This window comes from Ictidomys tridecemlineatus, chromosome 3 (assembly GCF_052094955.1).
Source record: "Ictidomys tridecemlineatus isolate mIctTri1 chromosome 3, mIctTri1.hap1, whole genome shotgun sequence".
Classification (NCBI taxonomy): Eukaryota; Metazoa; Chordata; class Mammalia; order Rodentia; family Sciuridae; genus Ictidomys; species Ictidomys tridecemlineatus.
In genome coordinates this window covers 50,178,405-50,198,419 of record NC_135479.1, presented here as the reverse complement: position 1 = coordinate 50,198,419, position 20,015 = coordinate 50,178,405, and the positions used below count along the sequence as shown (strand labels likewise).

General features: G+C 50.6%; 3 protein-coding genes and 2 long non-coding RNA genes across 22 annotated transcripts in view; 2 read left to right on the top strand and 3 right to left on the bottom strand.

Annotated features, from left to right (window-relative positions):
* The first annotated feature begins 36 nt into the window (after nt 1-36).
* Nucleotides 37-8,939, top strand: Eno3 (enolase 3). Of its 7 annotated transcripts, none has more exons than XM_040269487.2 (13): nt 37-670; nt 1,220-1,466; nt 3,286-3,372; nt 3,648-3,743; nt 3,899-3,957; nt 4,123-4,192; nt 4,591-4,724; nt 6,256-6,478; nt 6,592-6,789; nt 7,453-7,654; nt 8,398-8,506; nt 8,644-8,702; nt 8,788-8,939. In XM_040269487.2, exons 2-13 carry the CDS (start codon nt 1,460-1,462, stop codon nt 8,855-8,857), a joined length of 1,314 nt encoding a protein of 437 aa, XP_040125421.1. In that variant the 5' UTR covers nt 37-670; nt 1,220-1,459; the 3' UTR covers nt 8,858-8,939. The 7 variants fall into 7 exon arrangements, with proteins under 7 accessions (XP_040125421.1, XP_077898856.1, XP_040125422.1 ...); XM_078042730.1 differs by having other exon boundaries at nt 821-1,466; XM_040269488.2 differs by lacking the exon at nt 1,220-1,466 and having other exon boundaries at nt 37-1,196.
* Nucleotides 2,383-3,785, bottom strand: LOC144376158 (uncharacterized). The gene is made up of 2 exons (XR_013436293.1): nt 3,272-3,785; nt 2,383-2,838 (listed from the first exon to the last, which is right to left on the bottom strand). It is a non-coding gene; the product is annotated as an uncharacterized LOC144376158 (long non-coding RNA).
* A 933-nt stretch (nt 8,940-9,872) lies between the features above and the next one.
* On the bottom strand, nt 9,873-15,504 carry Spag7 (sperm associated antigen 7). Its single transcript, XM_005337346.5, has 7 exons — nt 15,373-15,504; nt 11,524-11,591; nt 11,104-11,192; nt 10,893-10,977; nt 10,678-10,767; nt 10,396-10,552; nt 9,873-10,296 (listed from the first exon to the last, which is right to left on the bottom strand). Exons 1-7 carry the CDS (start codon nt 15,455-15,457, stop codon nt 10,187-10,189), a joined length of 684 nt encoding a protein of 227 aa, XP_005337403.1. The 5' UTR covers nt 15,458-15,504; the 3' UTR covers nt 9,873-10,186.
* The window catches only part of LOC120884208 (uncharacterized), an 18,053-nt gene continuing 13,346 nt past the window's right edge, over nt 15,309-20,015 (top strand). Inside the window, exons 1-2 of the long non-coding RNA XR_005726512.2 lie at nt 15,309-15,448; nt 17,337-19,888. This is a non-coding gene — a long non-coding RNA (uncharacterized LOC120884208). The remainder of the gene's footprint in view (nt 15,449-17,336; nt 19,889-20,015) is intronic.
* Nucleotides 15,658-20,015, bottom strand: part of Camta2 (calmodulin binding transcription activator 2) — a 16,631-nt gene continuing 12,273 nt past the window's right edge. For 8 of the 12 annotated variants that reach the window (XM_021734602.3, XM_021734599.3, XM_021734600.3 and 5 more), the window contains 9 exons: nt 19,646-19,868; nt 19,137-19,441; nt 17,882-18,069; nt 17,447-17,630; nt 17,195-17,266; nt 17,082-17,102; nt 16,756-16,925; nt 16,531-16,605; nt 15,658-16,443 (listed from right to left, as the gene is read on the bottom strand). In XM_021734602.3, the coding sequence (XP_021590277.2) occupies nt 16,380-16,443; nt 16,531-16,605; nt 16,756-16,925; nt 17,082-17,102; nt 17,195-17,266; nt 17,447-17,630; nt 17,882-18,069; nt 19,137-19,441; nt 19,646-19,868 (1,302 nt within the window). In that variant the 3' untranslated portion in view covers nt 15,658-16,379. The remainder of the gene's footprint in view (nt 16,444-16,530; nt 16,606-16,755; nt 16,926-17,081; nt 17,103-17,194; nt 17,267-17,446; nt 17,631-17,881; nt 18,070-19,136; nt 19,442-19,645; nt 19,869-20,015) is intronic. The other 4 variants (XM_013363779.4, XM_013363780.4, XM_013363781.4 and 1 more) reach the window with 2 other exon arrangements.

The window sequence follows — 20,015 nt, the reverse complement described above, 5'->3', positions numbered from 1 at the left end:
CCTGCTCCCCATTCTCTCCCTCCCCCCGTCTGCCCAGATACCGAACTTTGCAAATGCAATTTTAAAAATCCCTCCCCCTATTGCAAAATTTGCAGAGTTCGATGGAAAGCTATGAAAATGGCTGGGGGTGGGGGGTGGCGGGGGAAAGGATAAGATTAGGTCTTGCCCCAGTCGGCACTGAATACAAACTAGACTTTGGTATAGGGGAAAGGGGTGAGCCAGAGAACGTAAAAGAGAAAGGAGGAATAGTTAGCAAAATGCAAATTGAGCAAATTAAAGAGAGTTCGGGGAACCCAGGGTTAAACAGAACGACTCCTCTTCCCCCACCTCCGCCAGAGGGAAGGAACGGCGGGCGGTGGCGGCGCGTGCGCCCGCGCCTGCGCCGGGGCAGGGAGGAATGGCGCGTGGGGCGGTTGGGGCTGGCGGCCGGCTGCGCGGGCGCGCGCCGGGCCAGACGGATCGGGACCTTCTTGGGAAGGAAGGCGGGCGGGCGGGGTACGTGTCTCCCGCCAGGCGGAAGGGGCGGGAGCGCAGGCGTGCGCGCTGCCACCTTTCCACTCTTAATATTACTTATTTAAGCAATATGCGAGCTAGAAGGAATTTGACAAAATACCAGGCCGTTTTCAGAAGGGCTAAAAGTGCCCACCTGGGGCACTTGTCCCCAGCACAGGTAGGTCTCATTCGAGAGCATCCCACTCCAGGGGATTATCCCTTCCCTGGGTCGGCTCAGCCCAGGGCCTCGCCCCAAGTCCCAGCCCTGCCCGTCTCTGAGCCAGCGGTTCAGGTCACTGGCCGTGCCCCTTGGTCCGTCTCTGCCTAGGTCACTGAGTGCGGGTGCCCGCGGGACCAGACGGTAGGGACTAATTTTTCAAAGCGGAAGAATACTAAAGTTCCAAGGCTGGCAACTTTTTTCACTAAGACGAAAATCCCTTCTACTTGGGGCATACTGGGTTATTCTTTTACAATAAAACTTATGCCAAAAAGTACTTGTGTGCGATCAGTTGCTCGCCGCCAAACGTGAAGGAGATGCTGATAGCTTCGGCGACTTAGCCCATCCAAACCCTCGCTGCTGAGGGGCTTGGCCGCTTCGGCGACTTAGCCCATCCAAAACCCTCGCTGCTGAGGGGCTTGGCCGCTTCCGGTCCCTTGAGGAGCGGCGCCGAGGACCCTCGGCGCGCCTCCGGAGCGGGACAAGGGTCCGTTTCTCTCTGTCTTTCAGGGCGGACTGCGGTCCCCTAGCATCCATCTCGAATCTCTGGATTCTGACGACCCCCGAACTTGTGTTCCTCGACAGCCGCGTGGCTGAGTCACTGACGGACTCGGGCGGGGCTGCGCTCCGGCACGTGGCGGCCCTCCCCGCCCGCCATCTCCTGAACTCTGACCCGCGCACCTTCCACCCCAGGGTGGAAAAATCCCGGAGGGAGTGGCCCGAGATAAGCGGGGAGGGACAAGATGGGAGATGGGGGGTAGGTAAGGTTCCTGGGGTGGGGGCGGGGAGGCTGACCCCGCGGGGCAGGCAGGGCAGGGAGGAGAGCTCTGGAGAGGGCTGCCGAGGTGAGTCACCCGGCCCCAGCCGATCGGGCGCCGGCGGGTGTGGCTTCTCAGTTGGAGCGAGGCGCCCAGTGATTCGCGCCGCCGACCAGCCCGGGCTGCTGGAAAACTTGGGGCAGACCCCACATTCCCCCGATACCCGGCAAGGCGGAGTTACTAAGTGCAGAGACTAACTTCCTGCTGTGTTGCAAGCAGTCTGTAGGACCGGCCCCAGGCGTCCAGATGCTTACAAAAAGCCACCCCCTTCTCCCGTTCATTCATTTCTTTTACTCCTGATTTAACACCATTCATTGATGGGAAGGGGCCGCGCGTTGAAGCACTCATAGTCTATATGAAAAGGGGTTCCTGACCGACAAGATCTGCACTGGACAACAAATGCTGTCCCAGCACTATCAGTCGGGCGCCGGGCCAGCTCTCAGGGCCAGTCTAAATTCGTCTACCGGCCTCCTTCCTTACCCCCCCGCCCCCCCTCCCCCGCCTTCGCTGGCCAGGAGAGAGTTAGGATGGGGTGGCGCCTTATGAGGACCCTAAAAGGTGAGGCGTTCTCGCCTTGTGGGTGAGTGGGGGGGTTTTCACTTAAGACCTTGCCCACCATCTCCAGTCCCTTCCCCCTGCTGTGGGCGGAGTCCCGCTGAATGAGCTGAGCTCCTGTGAATGTCAATCCTGCAGCCCCTCGTCCAGGCCCCCTCCCCAGCCCTGCAGGGTTCAGGTTACCCCTGGCCTTTCCTAAAGGGCACTAGTTTCTCTTTAACCTTTGCAAAAGGGGAATATAATCCTGGGGATGAGAAAGACCCCCCAGTCTGAATCCCCTCCTTTGCACCTCTCAAGGAGTGGAATTTAAAATAGGAACTTTATTGGGGGACACAGAGAACGGGAAGGGTAGTCATTAATCTTTGGGAAGGGGGCAGGTCCCGAGGGCCAAAAGCTGCTTTAGGCAGTAGTGGGCACTTGGCTGCCAGCCTAGTGTGGAGGAGGGAGGATGGAGTGAGAGAGGCGGGGCTGGCTGGGGGACAGGGTGGCAGGGGATAAATGCCCAGCCTGAGAGGGGGTGAGCTGACACTGTCCCAGCTGCCATCTAACTTGGAGCTCCATCCAAAGCCCCAAGGAAAACATCCCAGGTCTGGTGAAACTTACAGCTCCAGGGTGTGGAGATGCGGGTGGTTCCCCTTTAGAGAAAGTGGGGGAAATTTCATCTCTTTTTCTCTTGGGACTGGGGAGAGCTTGAAAGAGAGTGGTGGGGCAGCATGGCATAAATACTGGAGTATCCAAGGATATGGAGAAAGGAAGCTGTGAAGAGAGTAGGGATGAATAGAGAAGTGTTTAAGAGTTGGAGCCAGGTAGAGAATTTGGGGCCTGCCAGGATTTGGGAGCAGAAAAATAAGAATAATAGAGGAAAACTCCAGTTTCACTAGGAAGTCATGGAGAACAGATTACTTGAGAAGAAGAAGGAAGGAGAGGCACAAGTGCAGCTTTGGGGGGAGGTGGGGGCTCAGGGAGTGGTGCAATCTGAGGAGTTACAAGGCAGAGGCCCCTAAATTCTTAGGATGGGAAGGTGCAATAGGAGCTGTTCTGAGTGGGGGAGGGGGCTGTGCCTGTCTCTCTGGTCTGTGACCTTTTTATGGGGTATTTTTAGCTCCAGCACCTGCCTTCTTGGGGTGGGGAAGACTCTTAAAGGGCAAGGGATTTCTGGTTCCCCAAGGGATCAGCTGCCCACACTCACCTCTTTTTACGCAGCCATGGCCATGCAGAAAATCTTTGCCCGGGAAATCCTGGATTCCAGGGGTAACCCCACGGTGGAGGTGGACCTGTACACTGCCAAGGGTAACACAGGCCCATCAAATTGATTTGCTTCTGAAGATTCCAACCGCATGTGCCCTTTGTCTCCCAGCTCTATACTACAACCCGTTCTTTCTCTGGGGTCCCCTTCCCCAGACTTTTCCCCAGGCCCTCTTTTTCCAACTTGGCCCTGGAGCTGGGAGAAGAGGGAGTCTCTCGCAATGTCTCCTCTCCCTGGACTCAGGGAGGAGAACTCAGCCCTTTGTGGTTGGTGAGAGGGTGGGTGGAACTCTGTGATCTTCCAATCCCTCTTGCCTCAGGTCGATTCCGAGCAGCTGTGCCCAGCGGAGCTTCCACAGGTATCTATGAAGCTCTGGAACTGAGAGATGGAGACAAATCACGATATCTAGGGAAAGGTAAGCTAAGGCCTACGCAAGAACCTGTGTGGGTATTTTCAGGACATGGGCACACAGGGATAGAGGACTGGAACCCAAAATCCTTAAGAAGATGGGGTACATGGGAAGCGTTCTGATTGACTTAGAATTTTGAACCCCCTCCTTCGGCCCTTTAGGAGTACTAAAGGCTGTGGAGCACATCAATAAGACTCTGGGCCCTGCTCTGCTGGAAAAGGCAAGTTTTGAAGCCAGCTCCCCCTTCCCTCCTGTCTGTGCTCCTGAGCCTCACCCAGGCAGCTCCTCTTCCCCAAATATTTTCATTTGTCCTTCCTTCTGCACATACACTGACTCCTGAAAAAATCTGACCTCTGTCCTCTCCTCCTCAAACCTGTCTTTCCAGAAATTAAGTGTTGTGGATCAAGAAAAAGTTGACAAATTTATGATTGAGCTGGATGGGACTGAGAATAAATGTGAGTGAAAGGCCAGAGGTGGGGAAGGAATGGGGTGTGAGAGGGGTGGACAGACCCCAGAGGCTGAGGTCTGGCTGGGGCTCTTTCTGCATCCCATATTCTGGGGTACACCAGAGCTGGATGGCTTTTTTATTCATTCCACAGGCATTTCCTGAGGTCTGTCCTCTGCCAAGCCTGGGCTGGTTGTGGATAGATGTGAAGCTGACACATCCCCCTGGGGTGGGGACTCTCAGAGCTCCTTCAGGCCACTGGGGAAGAGATCTGTTAACAAACTTTAAATGCTCAGTGGTTTGGAGCTTTAGATTCTCTCTGGGGTGACCAAAGGGGATGTTCAAGGAAATAATGCCAAACCCTGCAAGGAAAGCTCTCATCCTTCTTTCCCACTTTCTTCCTTTCAGCCAAATTTGGGGCCAATGCCATCCTGGGCGTGTCCTTGGCCGTGTGTAAGGCTGGAGCAGCCGAGAAGGGCGTCCCGCTTTACCGACACATCGCAGATCTCGCAGGGAACCCTGACCTCGTACTCCCAGTGCCTGTGAGTGTGGTAGCTACTGCCAAATCCCAGGTTGTCAGAACTGCCCCCACCCAAGGAGGGGTACTTAAGCAACCTTTGGAAAATCTACCTTTCAGATCCTGCTCCAAAGAAGTGGTTTCCTGAAATCCAAACTCCTCAGCTGCGCTAGCGCTCTAGCCCCTCCTTTCCCACAATCCAAACATTCCCTAAGCCCCTCCGCTTCCTTTCCTGGCTGTGTAACCTGGTTCCTTCACATTCCAATCCCAGGCCCCATAACTCTGACCTCATTTTACCCTTGCTCCTCCAGCCCCCATTAGATAGAGAGCTTCTTCATGGCAAGGAACTTGGCATTTTCTTTGTATCTCTCAAGTCCTTATTAAACCAATGCCCTCTTAATGAAACCCTTTGAATTTAATCTCAATAATAATGTTACCATTTACTGTTACTTATTAGGAAGATTGTATAAGTGTATGGACTCCAGAGAGGAACCTGGCTTTGCATGTTTATTAGTTGTATGATTTTAGGCAAATTATTTAACCTCTCTATGCCTCAGTTTCCTCATCTATAAAGTGGAAAGTAATGGTAGTACCTAGCTAATAGAGGTGTTTTGAGAATTCATGTAAATTAGGTTTTGAGTTAATTTATGTAAAGTTCTTAGAACAGTACCATGAAAGTTTCAGCTATTTAGCCAACTACTCAGGAGACTGAGGTAGGAGAATCAAAAGTTTGGGGCCAGTTTGGTCAACATCGTGAGACCCTGTCTCAAAAATAAAAATAGCTGGGGATGTAGCTCAGTGATAGAGCATTTGTTTAGCATGTGCAAGGCCCCAGTTTCAGTCCCAAGAAGGGTGAAATAAAGAGTGTTCACTCTTATATATCAGAAACACATTAAGAATTTTATATTCAATTTCTCTAATTTTTAGGAAAAGATCCTACAGGGCCAGGCATGGTGGCATACACCTATAATTCCTGCTACACGGGTGGCTGAGGCAGGAGGATCATCAGGGCCTGGTCAATTTAGTAAGACATCGTCTCTGAAATAAAAAGGGCTGGAGATGTGGCTCGTTGGTGGAGCACTTGCCTAATATTCACTAGTTTGAACCCAAGGGTTCAATCCCCAATAATACCAAAAAAGAAAAAAAAAAGAAAGAAAAAAAATCCTATAGGGAAATTAGTGTTATCCCCATTTTTTAGAAAGGAGGGGGAACAGCTCTGATGCCGGGCATGGTGGCACAGGCCTATAATCCCAAGGGCTTGGGAGACTGAGGCAGGAGGATCAGGATTTCAAAGGCAGCTTTAGCTAAAGCAAGGTGCTAAGCAACTCTGTCTCTAAATAAAATACAACATGCGGCTGGGGTTGTGGCTCAGTGGTCAAGTGCCCCTGAGTTCAATCCCTGGTACCAAAAAAAGAAAAAAAAAAAGGCTCTGAGGAGGAAAATTACTCATTCTAGACCATTCAGCTAGTAAGTAGGGAAGCCAGTGTTCAATCTTGAGTACCCAGCCCAGCTTGATCCCTCATGCCCCAGGTCTGAGTACCCTCTCCACATCTCAGGCCTTCAATGTGATCAATGGGGGCTCCCATGCTGGAAACAAGCTGGCCATGCAGGAGTTCATGATTCTGCCTGTGGGAGCCAGTTCCTTCAAGGAAGCCATGCGCATTGGTGCCGAGGTCTACCACCACCTCAAGGGGGTCATCAAGTCCAAGTACGGGAAAGATGCCACCAATGTGGGGGACGAGGGTGGCTTCGCACCCAACATCCTGGAGAACAATGAGGGTAGGTGCTGAGCACCCTGGGGTACAAAACCCCTGGATTCCTGGGGAAGGGGAGGAAAGGGTTCAGAGACAAAGGGCACTGGAATCTCAGGTCTTCTCTTGCTCCCCTCCCAGCCCTGGAGCTGCTGAAGACAGCCATTCAGGCAGCTGGTTATCCAGACAAGGTGGTGATTGGCATGGATGTGGCGGCATCTGAATTCTATCGCAATGGGAAGTATGACCTTGACTTCAAGTCACCTGATGACCCTGCCCGGCACATCACAGGGGAGAAGCTTGGAGAACTTTACAAGAGCTTCATCAAAAACTATCCTGGTGAGGGGCAAGAAAGAAAAAAAAAAAAAAACTATCCTGGTGAGCCAGGCGCCGTGTGCACCCCTATAATCCTGGCTACTTGGGAGGTTGAGGCAAGAGGATTGAATGCTTAAGGCTAGGGCAACCCCTGTTGGGTCCTGTGGGAACTCAGTCTCTTTTCTTCTCACTTGAATAGATCCTATTCTTATGCTCAAAAAGAAAGAAAGAGGGGCTGGGGATGTGGCTCAAGCGGTAGTGCTCTCCTGGTATGTGTGCGACCTGGTTCGATCCTCAGCACCACATACCAACAAAGATGTTGTGTCCGCCGAGAACTGAAAAATAAATATTAAAAATTCTCTCTCTCTCTCTCTCTCTCTCTCTCTCTCCTCTCTCACTCTCTCTTAAAAAAAAAAGAAAGAAATAAAAAACAAGTTCAAGGGCAATTTAGCAAGACCCTGTCCCAAAATTTTAAAAACTATAAAAGACTGGGGATGTATCTCAGTGGAATTTGAGGTGTTCCCATGGTCTGCCCAAGTCCCCTGCAGTTGTCTAATGCCCTGCTTTGCCATGACTCAGGTCCTTCCAATCCTTATCCCCAGGTCAGTCCCAATCTAGATTCTGTTACCTGTAATCTCCCCATGAGGTGAATTCTGACTAACTCTGACTGCTCTCTACCCTCACTAGTGGTCTCCATTGAGGACCCCTTTGACCAGGATGACTGGGCCACGTGGACCTCATTCCTCTCTGGGGTGAACATCCAGATCGTAGGGGATGACCTGACGGTCACCAACCCCAAGAGGATTGCCCAGGCCGTTGAGAAGAAGGCCTGCAACTGCCTGCTGCTGAAGGTCAACCAGATCGGCTCAGTGACTGAATCCATCCAGGCGTAAGTGCCTCCTGACTCTGGGGCTCATCATGGCCACTCTCTGCCCTAGCTCGGCCCACTCTATCAAGTCCTGACCATTAATCCAAGTCTTCCTTTCCCTAGCATCTGACCCACCCACACCATTTTCTTTTTCTTGTATTTTTGTGGTACTGGTGATGGAACCCAGGGCCTTGCACATGCTAGGCAAGTGCTCCACCACTGAGCTACATCCTCACCTCACCCATACCTTCTTTTTAATTTTATTTTATTCTCGGGATTGAACCCAGGAGTGTTTAACCATTGAGCAACAAATCCAGCCCTTTTAATTTTTTATTTTGAGGCCGGCTCAAAGTTGCATAGAGACTCACCAAGTTACTTAGACTGGCCTTGAACTTGTGATCCTCCTGCCTCAACCTCCTGGGCCACTAGAATTACAGGCATGTGCCATTACCCACCCAGCTTCACCCATACCTTCTTGTCTTCAAGGCTTTGGCTTGACCCCACTTTACTGCTCTGGCCCTGCCTTGTTCCTCATCCCCAGCCTATCCATTCTTGTCTCCAAAGTTCTGTTCTCTCTAGGAGCATCTCAGGAACCCCAAGTCAAGATCAGAAATCTCTTCTCTCCTACTTCCCAAAGAATTTAGTCGCTGTCTTCTCTGCAACATACCCACTACCAAAAGCAGAAGGGAAAAGCCCTACATAGCCCCTAGCTTTCTCACTGAGGAGGTCACACAGGACCTCACTAAATATCCTCCTCTATTCAGCTGCAAACTGGCTCAGTCTAATGGCTGGGGGGTAATGGTGAGCCACCGCTCTGGGGAGACTGAAGACACATTCATTGCTGATCTCGTGGTGGGCCTCTGCACAGGACAGGTATTCAGGATTTGACCAAGTGTTCTTGGGGTTCTCTGCCTGTCCCTGAATTGCATGCTACCAAAGGCTGTTCCCTTGGGGCCAAGCTTAACCTCTCCAACCTCACCCAACCTTCCAAATCCTACTTGCTATCCCAGATCAAGACTGGTGCCCCTTGCCGCTCAGAACGTCTGGCCAAATACAACCAACTCATGAGGTACAGCTGGGACAGTGGCCTGGACATTGGGGAGCTGGGGGCTACTAGGTGGGAAGGTGGCAGCTCTTTGACTTTTGTGTTATAGGATTGAGGAGGCTCTTGGGGACAAAGCTGTCTTTGCTGGACGAAAGTTCCGTAATCCAAAGGCCAAGTGAGAAGCTGGAGGCCCAAGGAACCCACTGGACAGACCCAGGCCTCCAAGCCCTTTCCCATGAAATAAACACTGGTGCCAAAGTAGATCATAGTGTGTGTGTTTGTGGGAGGGAAAAAGGAGATGCTTTGAGCTGGGAAAGACAGGAGGTGGACAGGTTGGGGGAGGGAAGGGAGGCAGAGAATAGATGTGTAACCTGCTAAGACAGGAGGAAGTGAGGCCCTCCAGAGGAAGCTGGGTGGATCTAGAACAGAGAAGTTCACACTTTGGAAGGAAGCTGGGGAAAGCTAGTCCCTTGTGTGAAATGCAGCTCAAGAGGTGCTGATGTAGCAAGGAATCAGCTCTAGGAGAACGGGTAGGAGTGGACAGAGCAGCACTGAAGGTCTTGCCACCATTGTGAGGGGGCAGCTGGGGTAGGCCTGTCACCGAGCTGCATTAAATGGCCTGAGATTATACTGTGGAGAAAAGACCACAGCCATCCTGCTTTGTGAGGATGAGTGGTAATGAGAGCAGCTGCCACTTCAGGGCTTACAAGGCTATGGAAGCACATGCTTGTAATCTCAGCTTCTTGGGAGGCTGAGGCAGGAGGATTGTAAGTTCAAGGCTAGCCTTGGCAGCTTAGCAAGACCCTGTCTTAAAATAAAAAAGGCTGGAGGAGTCACTTAGTGATAGAGCACCCCTGAGTTCAATCCCCAGTATGAAAAAAATAAAATTCTGGAAGTATTCTCGGTAATTATATCAATTTACATAATCCTGCCAGACAGTTATCATAATATCCCATTTTTATGGGTGAGGAAAATGAGGCACATAAAGTTAAAAAAAAATCCCTTACTCAAAATTGCAGTTAGCAGTTGGCAGGCCATTTGGCTCCAGCAATCGTGCTCTCAACAATAGTGCCAATAGTTGGCCACCTTTGACTTTCACCAACAGAAACTGTATCCTGTGTACTGAAATTGTTTCTCCTCTTCTTTGCAGTAGCTCTAGGACCCACTTTTTTTATGTATAAACAAACCAGGACATTGGATCAAAAAGTGTTTATTGAATGTAAAGTAACCCCAGCCCCATGGGGAAGGAAGTTCCAAGAAGAACAAAGAATAATACAGATTAAATACCCACCTACACATTCACACTCTTCTTTCACACAAACACACACACCACATACATATCCAAGCTCCAACAGTGACACATCGAACACCTGCTTCCCCCCAGCCTGAGTGACAGCTGGCAGGAGGCGGTTAGGAGGTGGGGCTCCAGGATGGGTCCTAATAGCAGCAGCCTTGTCCCTCCCTGCCTCCTGTCCTGCCCAGAGGTCAAAGGGTGCTGGGTGGGGAGCCTAGGAGGTAGTTGGCAACTCTTCCCCACTCTGCCGCAGACGCTTCTTGGCTCGGATCTCATTCATGGCCTCTTCAATGGAGCGTGTGTCCCTCTTGTTGGCCACAGGCACTGGGGGAGGACGGGAAGGTGGACAGAATGTCAGCCTCCACTCCCCCTCCCATCCTGTGCTCTGTTCCCCAGGTTTCCCCTAGCCCCACTATGGCTCACCACAGCCATAGGCCTTGTTGGCTTGTAGCATGTGGGCCGCATCCTTGGCTGCTCCTTTGCCAATGAGGTGGCTGTACTTGTCCTTGTAGTCACTGGCAGGGCTCACCACTGCAGGTCCCTGTTGGGCTGCCTCTTCCTCCTGCTGCTGAGCCAGCTCCTAGGGGCACAAAGGTGGGGCACCAGTGCTGGGTGCTCAGGAGGCTAACCCTGACCCTTTCCAGGTGAGGCTAATGGGCTGCAGGGCTTCAGGCTAATGGACTACAGCTGCCAGGCACAGCTCACCTTCAGCTTCCGTTTCTCCTCTGCCTTCTGGGGGTCCCACTCCTCTCCATGACGGTAGGAGTCCAGCTCTTCATCTGAGGGTGCAAACTCCTAGGGAAGAAGAGAATAATGGAGTCAGGAGTCCATACAATGTTTAATCTCATGCCTCTCCCCCAGGTATTGGGGGAACAGGCTGAAAAGGGAAGAGATGAGAGTGAGAAGCTCAGGCCTTTTACCTTTTTGAAGATCATGACATAGCGACAGTCATTGTCTTCCCCAAAGGAGAAGGATGTCAGGCCAGCCACTTCCACTACATCATGTCTGGGAAGGGATGGCACAAGACAAAGACTGTTGAGTCATAAGGGAGCCTAGTGTTCTCCTCTGGAGGGATCCCCCTTGACCCTTATGCTCCCCGTTTCCTGCCTCCCACAAACCAGTCACACTCACAGGATGCTCCTCTCTATCTTGTTCATAGGCTCAAACTTTTTCTTGATCTGCCCACTGTCTTGGATGAAATCTGACACCTCTTTCTCCATCTTGGGAGAAGGAAAGGGAAGAAGATATGAGAGATGGTACCACCCAAATATCCCTTTCCCCAGTTGGGCCAGTGGCCTTTCACTGCCTCCCCACACCTTCCCCAGCCTTCATGCCACTGGCTTTTAGGCTTGAGACTTTTTTTTTTTTTTTTTAATGGTGCTGGGGATTGAACCCCTGACCTTGTGCATGCGAGGAAAGCACTCTACCAACTGAGCTATATCCCCAACCCATCTTGAGACATTTTCAATGTAACTGAGCCTTCAACTTTTTAACTCTAACTTATTTGAAATCCTTCTAGAGGCTGCCTTTGATCTCTCCAGTTGTTCTCACCCTTTTACGAAACTCCACTTTCTGTTGTTTCTCTTGCTCTTGTAGTTTCTTCAGGCGGGCAGCCTGCTCTGGGGGTGAGAAATGGCAGCATGAGGCCAGGGCTAGAAGCATGAGTGGGGAGTGTGTCAGGCTTCAAAGAAAGTCTAGCGTCCAGTGGGAGGTGGATTATTGTTTATTCACCAAGCATTTACTGATGTTTATTATATACCTGGCACTGTGCAAAGGCCCTGGGGTACCAAGATGATTCAAACACAATTTTGCCCTTTAAGAGCTCAAAAGTAGATCTGACAGGGACCAGAATCATGTTTAATCTCATTTACCAACCTTACTGGAAAACCAATGAACATTTGTTTAATGCCCACAGCGTAAGGCACCTGGGGAAGCAAGGTGACTAAGCCCCTGGCCTCTGATTTTATTATCTCATTGTCTCATGGGAAAGGGGAAATGATTTAACTTTCTATATTTTGTAAGTACTCTCCACTTCCCACTTCTACAGACAGGACAAGGCTGAAATGGCTCATCTAACACTCTTCTCCTTTGGGGATATAGGTGTTCAAGGTATAACTAGAACAGAACTTCCACCCTGGAGTCTTATTAAACTCTCCTCCCTTTCCTCAGATCCTGCCTTTACATGAGATCCCCTGTGCCCTGGAGGAGTGGGGACTTGCGTGTGTGCACAGCGCTGGGGATCAAACCTAGGGTCTTTAGCACACTAAACATAAACTCTACCACTAAGTGACATCCCCAGCCCCAAGGGGTTACCTTCATAACCTGGGCCCTTATTCTTCTCTTCCCCCACGATGTGATTTTATTGCCTGAGATTTGAACACATATCCCTTCTTCCTCCTGCTCTTCAGCCTGAAATATCATACCCTCACCTCTCGCCATTTCAAATCCTTAAGGTCCATTTCTTCCACAGGATATGAATTCCCACCTCCAGCTGCAACAAACCTTTTTTCATTCTTCTAATCATTCTGTGCCTTTGCACCTGTTGTTCCGTATGCTTGGAATACTTTTCCTCCTCTTGCAAACATTGATATCCACCATGAGTCAGAGGTACTTCTTCTACCAAGTATATTTGGTTCAGATACTCACTAAACTGAAAACTAACATTCTATAACTTATTATTTGCTTGCCTTTCCTCCCAGACTATGAGCTCCTGGAGGGCAGGGACCCTGTTAATCTTCTATCTAGTTATCTTCCAGGCCCCACACCTAACAGCCTCGAAGCTGTTCATCCCTCTGACCTTATTGGTCATCAGTAACCATCCTATCTTGGTTACTGCTTTTTTTCTATCTGGTTTTCCAGTCTTCTCTGCATCTGAGGAAGTGGTATAAGATTATAGTTAAGAACATAGGTTTAATCTCTGCAAAAGTGTAAGGATGCACACTAAAGAGAAGCCTCATGAATATAAAGAGTATGGAAAGCCTTAGGTAGCCCTCATCTTTTCAAAGCCACGTAAGAATGCACACTGGATAAATGCCCTATGAACGTATATAATATTCAAAAGCTTTTAGTTATCAGTTTTTGTAGAACATGTAAGAGCAGACACCAGAAATTCAATAACTATATAAAAAATAAGGGGGAAACCCCTCGCTAATTATTTTTTTGGTACTTAGGATTGAACCCAGGATGCTTAACCATTGAGCCACATCCCCAGCCCTTTTAAAAAAAGATTTATGTATATATATATATATATATATATATATATATATATACACACACACACACACACACACACACACACATACATACAGTATGTTATATATAAATATATTATACATAATATATATATTTTAGTTGTAGATGGACAAAGTATCTTTTATTTATTATTTTATATGGTACTGAGGATCAAACTGGTGCCTCACATGTGTGAGCAAGTGCTCCACCACTGAGCCACAACCCCAGCACCACCAGCTCTTTTTAAAAATATTTTCTTTAGAGACAGGGTCTCCCTGAGTTGCTAAGAGACCCTGAGTGCCTCACTAATCTGCTGAGGCGGCCTTTGAACTAGAGATCCTCCTGCCTCAGCCTCCTGAATTGTTGTGACTCAGGCAAGCAATCCAGCACAGGGCCTTGTTGGTTCTTTTTTTTTTTTTTTTTTTTTGTGCTGGGGATTGAACTCAGGGGGCACTCAACCATTGAGCCATATCCCTAGCCCTATTTCTATTTTATTGAGAGACAGAGTCTCTCTGAGTTGCTTAGCTCCTTGCTTTTGCTGAAGCTGGCTTTGAACTCCCGATCCTTCTGTATCAGCCTCCTGAGCTGCTGGGATTACAGACTGTTAATTGATTTTTAATGGTCCAGAAAATTCACTACACGGAAGAATACCACACATTATATAAAATACAACAGTCATATAGAATAGTCTTTTGTCAATATCTCAGGCTTAAAAGGGACCCATAGATAATGCATATAAAATTTTTAAATAATAAAAGACCAGAGGTTAAAAGTCATACCTGGGCTTGAAACTCTGTAACTTACTAATCACGTGATCTCAGGCAAGTGACTAAACTGATTTTTCCTAGTGTATCAACTGCAGTTAGTGATCATCCAGTCATCCTGAGCATTAAATAATTCCAATTCCTCCTTCCCTATGTGCTCCTTGCCTTTGAGAGCTTTAAAATACACTTATTCTCTGTTAATTCTCTACTCTTACCTCGTTTACTGAATCTATTCTTCAAACCTTGGCTGCAGACAAGGTTAGGACCTCCAAACATAAATATGTAGTTTTTTCTCAAATACATATAAAAAGTATATATTTTTTTCAAAGCACTTATTCAATGCATTATTAAAGTTCTTTGTGACCATTTTAATTAAATGAGCATCTCAGACGGAACTGCGCGCTCCTTGAGGAACATCCCTAGCAGGCGTTCAGTAAATAAGGGGCAATATTTAGATATAGGGGACCCTGGAGCACTTTGGAGGCGTTCTGCTTGCCCTGAGTCCTTGGGGCAGACGGGGATCTGGTGGCTAGGACCCAGCTCGTTCAGTCAGGGCCCCCAGGGTTGGAGCTGGTGTCCTCTCCAAGGCGGGCTTTCCGCTAGGCTACTTAACAAGCTGCAGCACAAGCAACCCTGGGGAGGCCTCTACTAACCCACAGGGCCGCGCCCTAGGCTGGCTGGCCGCCTGCTGGGAAGCTACTCCGAAAGCACAGGCGGGGAGACTATGGCCAATCGGACCCACCGGGGCATTCTCATTCCTCCAATCAACATTACGATCCCCCTGGGCAGCTCGGGAATTTAACGCTGCAGTTGGGAAAAGGATTATTGGACAGACAGAAGATACTGGGTTAAAATAAGAAGGCGGAGCATCGGGACGCAAAGGACCTAGCAGCCAATGGGAAGTGCTGAGGATGGGGTGGGTCAAGAAGATCCAACAACATTCAGGAGGTAGAGCTTTAAGTTGAGATAGCTAATAGCAGTGAAAGGATTGTAGATGAACATGTCCTGAATCCAATCAGAATGGACTTGGAGGTGGGTGGGGTCGGGAAACGCAGCACGCCATCCCCCAATCGAAAAAGGAACGAATGAGGAAGGATTGGAAGCGTTCTGCCAATCAGAACTCGCCAGCAGCGGACAGGCGGGCGTATTGGCCAATTGGAAACAAGGACTGAGGAAGGCCAGGGCAAAGAAAAGGAGGCAGGAGGCTGGAGCCAGGTTTTAGGTAGCCAATCATCATCCGCTAAGGACAGCGGGCGGGCCGGCAGCCCTTTTAGGGACTCTGAGGGTCTCAGAAGGGGCCTGTGAGGGGTCTTGCGGGGTTCAGGAGGCGGCATCGTCCAAATAAGGAAGACTGCAGTCCCGAGAACCGAGCGAAGAAAGGCAGTTGTGAATTTGGGATCCTCACCTCGGGCCTTGCGCCGAGTCTCCTGGTCACCGAGGCTGGGTGGCTTCTCCATGGAGCTCAGGATGGAGCCCAGTAGGTCCGCCATCTTGGGAGTGACTGAGAGGGGGCGGTGCGTCTTAAAGGGAAGGGCGAAATGCCTTTAAGGCCGGAAACACGTCGGAGGCGAAAAAAGTACGCGCCCGCTCCGCTGGGGCGCTGATCCGAGGCCTGCCGCACGCGTGGCACCTCCCCCTCCGTTGGCGAGGCCCCTTCCCGTATCCCCGCAGATAGAGGCCAGAGACTGGCTGGTGCAGCGATGTTTAATGGCAATTTGTATAAACCAAGCCCATGCACAAGTAGAAAGTGCTCGTGGAGTCGGCGGGAGGCCCCTGCCGCACAGACCTCCCCGCGCCTTAAATAGATTTTTCACTATACTCTGTATGTTACAGTATGTACAAGCCCCCTCCCCTCGGGGGCGGGGGCGGGACTCCGCAATGCGTTCCTATGTACATCCCCTCCCCTTTGGCCCGGAGGTGGGTGGCCAGAGTCGGGGTGACTGGGTAAGACAGGGCCAGGAAGGGAGAAAACAGACGCAAACATGCGGAGTCGGGATGGGGCTTCGACTAGCCCCGAAACACTAGGGCGCGCGCAGCGAAGGCAAAGGTGGGGACCCAGGCTTATACATTCAGAGACGCGTCGAACAAATAAATAAGGCAAGTCAGGAAGAGGGGAGTCGGGTGCAGGCAGGGAGAGAGCTGTGGAAAAGGGGCAGGCAGGGCTCCGCAAGTCACAGCTGAAGATGCAGGTATGTGGGGCGAGGTTTTTCTGGAGTCAGGGACCAAAAGAGGAGGGAGGAAGGGCGAGGTGTAGGAATTTGGGCTGGGAAGAGGAGGGGAGAGGCCCACGAAAGGTTCGAACAAAGATGAAAGGGAAAGCTGCCGACAGGGGATTTCCCCTGCCCCAGAAAGCCCTCTCCAAGTTAAGACTGCCAGAAGCGTCCCCAGGGTGGTGAGGCGGCTGTGGAGAGGTCAGGTGGCCAGTCCTGGCTGGGGAAGCCCTTCCAGCTCCTGGTTCTGCTTCAGTTCCCTCATCCTGCAGAGAGATGAGGAAGGAGTCAGAGAAGCCTGGTGAGTCAGAGGAGGTGGAAGGGTACAATCCAGTGAGGGAAAGAATCAATACCTGTGTCGGCAACGCCGGAGGAATCTCATAATTTTACGGGCTGCCTGGTCCTGCTTCTTTGTGAGAAAGGAGCTTCTGGTAGAATTAAGAGGAGGAGAGTTCATGGAATACCCAAGCATCCCATATCCTCTGCCCCTTAGGAACCCCAGTAGGGAAGGGCAGATGAGGAATAGGAGTGAGCATAGACAAAGCTGGTAGCAGAGGGTTTCGGGGCCAGGGCCATACTTGTTACGCGCTGGCATGGGGCCTGAGGGCCGGCGACGGTAGGAGCGGTAGTGCTGCTGGATGAGTACAGCAGCTCTGCGGCTCTGCTGAAATCGCTTCTGTTCATAGTAGCTTCGGAACTTGCTCTGGATCAGGATGGCTGCCTGGGTCATCTTCTTATAGAGTGCAAACTACAAGGGTGGGGAGGAGGGATGGGCTGAAATGAAGTCAAAGACCTAAATCCCTAAAGGTCACCCCAAAGTTAGGTTGATGCAGGTCTCTCTAACCCCACATCACAAAAAAGACTGAATCACAAACAACTCTCACCCAGATCTCATGCCTAATACCTTAAGAGCAATCCAAGTCAGCTTGTGGAGAGAGAAGGGGAGTTAGGGCCCTGGCAGCATTCTGGGTGCCCTGGGCTGGAATGGGTAGAGTGCTTTCAAGAAAAAGGTCTCACCTGCTTGTACTTCCTATAACAGCGCTGGATCACAGCTGCTGCTACCTCCTGCTGCTCCTTCAGCCGCCGGCCCTGAGGGGAGAGGGTCTTAATATCTCACTACCTGCTTAACAGACACTGGGTCTATTCTCCACTCTTCCAGGGTCCTCTGACTCTTCATCCTATCTGAGGGCTGTCTGGATCACTGCTCTTTCTCCAAAAGCCTTCGGAGCCCAGTCTCAATATTGTGTAATTTATCCCGAGACCCCTGACCTTGTACTTTCGGAATGCCGTCTGGATGACTCGGGCTGCCTCATACAGTTCCCGCTGCTCATGATCTGATAGTGTCAGCAGGGCAAAATCACTTTCCATCTTGCCACTGGTAGATGCAGAGAGAAACTCTGCCCAGGAAGGTGCTGGAGGGATAGCCAGGCGGCCTCGCTCAAAGGACAGTTCACTGTGGGAGATAAGAAGGAATGTCAAGGAGCATCTGAAATCCCTGTTGTCCCACTGAGAGGTGGCTGTGAAGGAAGATCCCCGGCAACCGGAGAGAGTGGCTTCCAAGCACATCATTCAATTCAGTTTCCTTTCCAAATGGCCTAGGGCCTCAACCAGAATGGAGCTTTGGCTGTAGGGAAGCTGTGCTTTTTTCCCTTCCTCCCATCTTTCTTTGAAGAAGAATCTGGAGATTTTGTCCCAGCTGATCACCTGGGAGGGGCAGAGCTGGGGAAGTGGTCCACATTCTCCAGGTAGCTGGCCAGCCAGGACATGGTCTCACTGAGCCCCACGGCCCCTGTCCGCTCCCTGCCAGCCTCGGGTAGCCCCACAAAGTCCTCTCGTTTAATCCGTTCTGGTGTGGCTTCAATGATCTGCTTGGCTAGTGAGATCATGTCCACCTAAATAAAGGGAGAAGCTGCATGAGCCACGAGAGGCCCCAACTTCCAGATGTCCTTACCCTGTCAAAGCTGTCACCTCAGTCTGCTCCTTGTCTGGTTCCTTCTCAACATCAGATACTGAGTCCTCAGGGACTGCTCTCCTGCTCTTTTCTTCATTAGCCACTGTTCTAGATTCATTAATTCTTGCTGGCTTCCCCTTGAGGGTTCAGCCTTTTGTGCTGAGATGTGGAGAACATAGAATAAGAGGACATACTCCAAATGGGGATTCAGGAGTTGAGCAAATGCTATCCTTCTAACTGTCCCACCTGGACCTGCCTAGTGCCAGCCAATAGCATATCTTCCCCATAGGTTTGGCTATGCTTGCACCCCAATCCCTTCAGCTCTCTGAGAACCACTCAGTTCTTGCTGACCACATGACATGACACTTTAGTGAATGGCTCCAGCCTGGCCTTTGCTCCAGCCCGGCCTTTGCTCCAGCCCTAAAGCCTGTAGCACTTCCTGTTGACCAGATTCCATGTAGCCCACACTGTGGAGTTCTCAAGTTTTTTTGTACTTAGAGGCTGCTACCTAATTATTCAGCCTCTCTAAAGCAAGTATGTCCACAGATTCTAGTAGAGGAATATGTGGTCACATTTGAAGATTCATTTTTTTTCTTATTCATTCCACCAGACTGTCTTAGCTTTTACCATGTGCAAGTCTTCTTCCCATTTTAGACCACACTGTCAAGTACCTACATCTTGTCTGTTTATACAGTTCCCCAGCTGCCTATCATCTCTGTGGTACTTCAAGAATCCTGTCCTTTTATGATCAACAGGTAACTCTACAACACAGCTCTAAGATATTCCCCAGATTTCTTAACCTCTGCTGCCTATTGACTGCTGAGTTACAGGATCTGAAAGGAGTGGAGCAAAGGGGTTACTTTGCCTGTCCCAAAATGAGAATAAATGGCCTTTCTTCCCAAACCGAAGTCAGACACTGATTCTGCTTCATGAAATTGTCTTGCTTTACTCCATCTCTGCACCCCACTCCACTTTTAACCCTCCTAATTCCATCAGCATAAACAGTACCGGAATCACATCCACAGCAGGTGAGCTGTCGGTGTCCTCTGGAGCAGCCCCATCATCTGGGGCTGGTGGGAGGACAGGAGGGGAGGGTGGGGACCCTTTGGAGTTGGTAGCTTCAAAGTCCATGAGGAGTAGGGGTGCCTCTGGGGCATCAGAGGAGAGTTGGCTTGGGACCATCTCCTCCATAGTAATCTCAGAGGCTGACATAGGAGCAGGGGGAGGACTGCCATCCGGGGCACTAGAGTAGGCGGATGTGATGGAGAAAGTGCCATCTGATAGCTCCGAGGGTGAGGAGACGCTGCTTAGACCTGTGAGGTGAGGGAAGAGGGCGAGGGCAGCAGGAGCTACAGGCCATCCCTCAAGTCTCCTACCCTCCCTCCCCTGGCTGTTCTTGCTCCTGTTATCTCCCCATCCCTGCCTCTTTCTCTCCCAGTTTATCTCCTGCCCTTTGGCTTTTCCTTGGCCTATCCTAACCATACCCCTCACTCAAAAAGATCAGGGGCAGCCCTCACCAGTGTCTGAGCTGGAGGAAGGCGGTGACAGGGCAAGTGAGGGTTCAATTGAAGCTTCCTGTCTCTGCAGTTCCTCAAGGCAGCGGGCAAGGCGTACGTGACCCCGGGAGTGAGCCACAGTCAGGGGTAGACGGCCCAGAGAATCAGGAATGCTCAGTGCCTGACGGTTCCAACGGAAAAGGAGCACAGCAGCTTCCAGGTGTCCCAGGGCACAAGCCCACATCTGAGGAGACGGAGGTGGAGGTGAGGCCTGGGTTCTTCCCCAGGAGGTTAGGTCCTCACACTCTGGCCTGCCCCTTTCTCTGCATTGCCCAAATAATTTCCCCTTTGAAGCACCATTCCATTGCATATTGCTCTGAAGGCTCGCAGG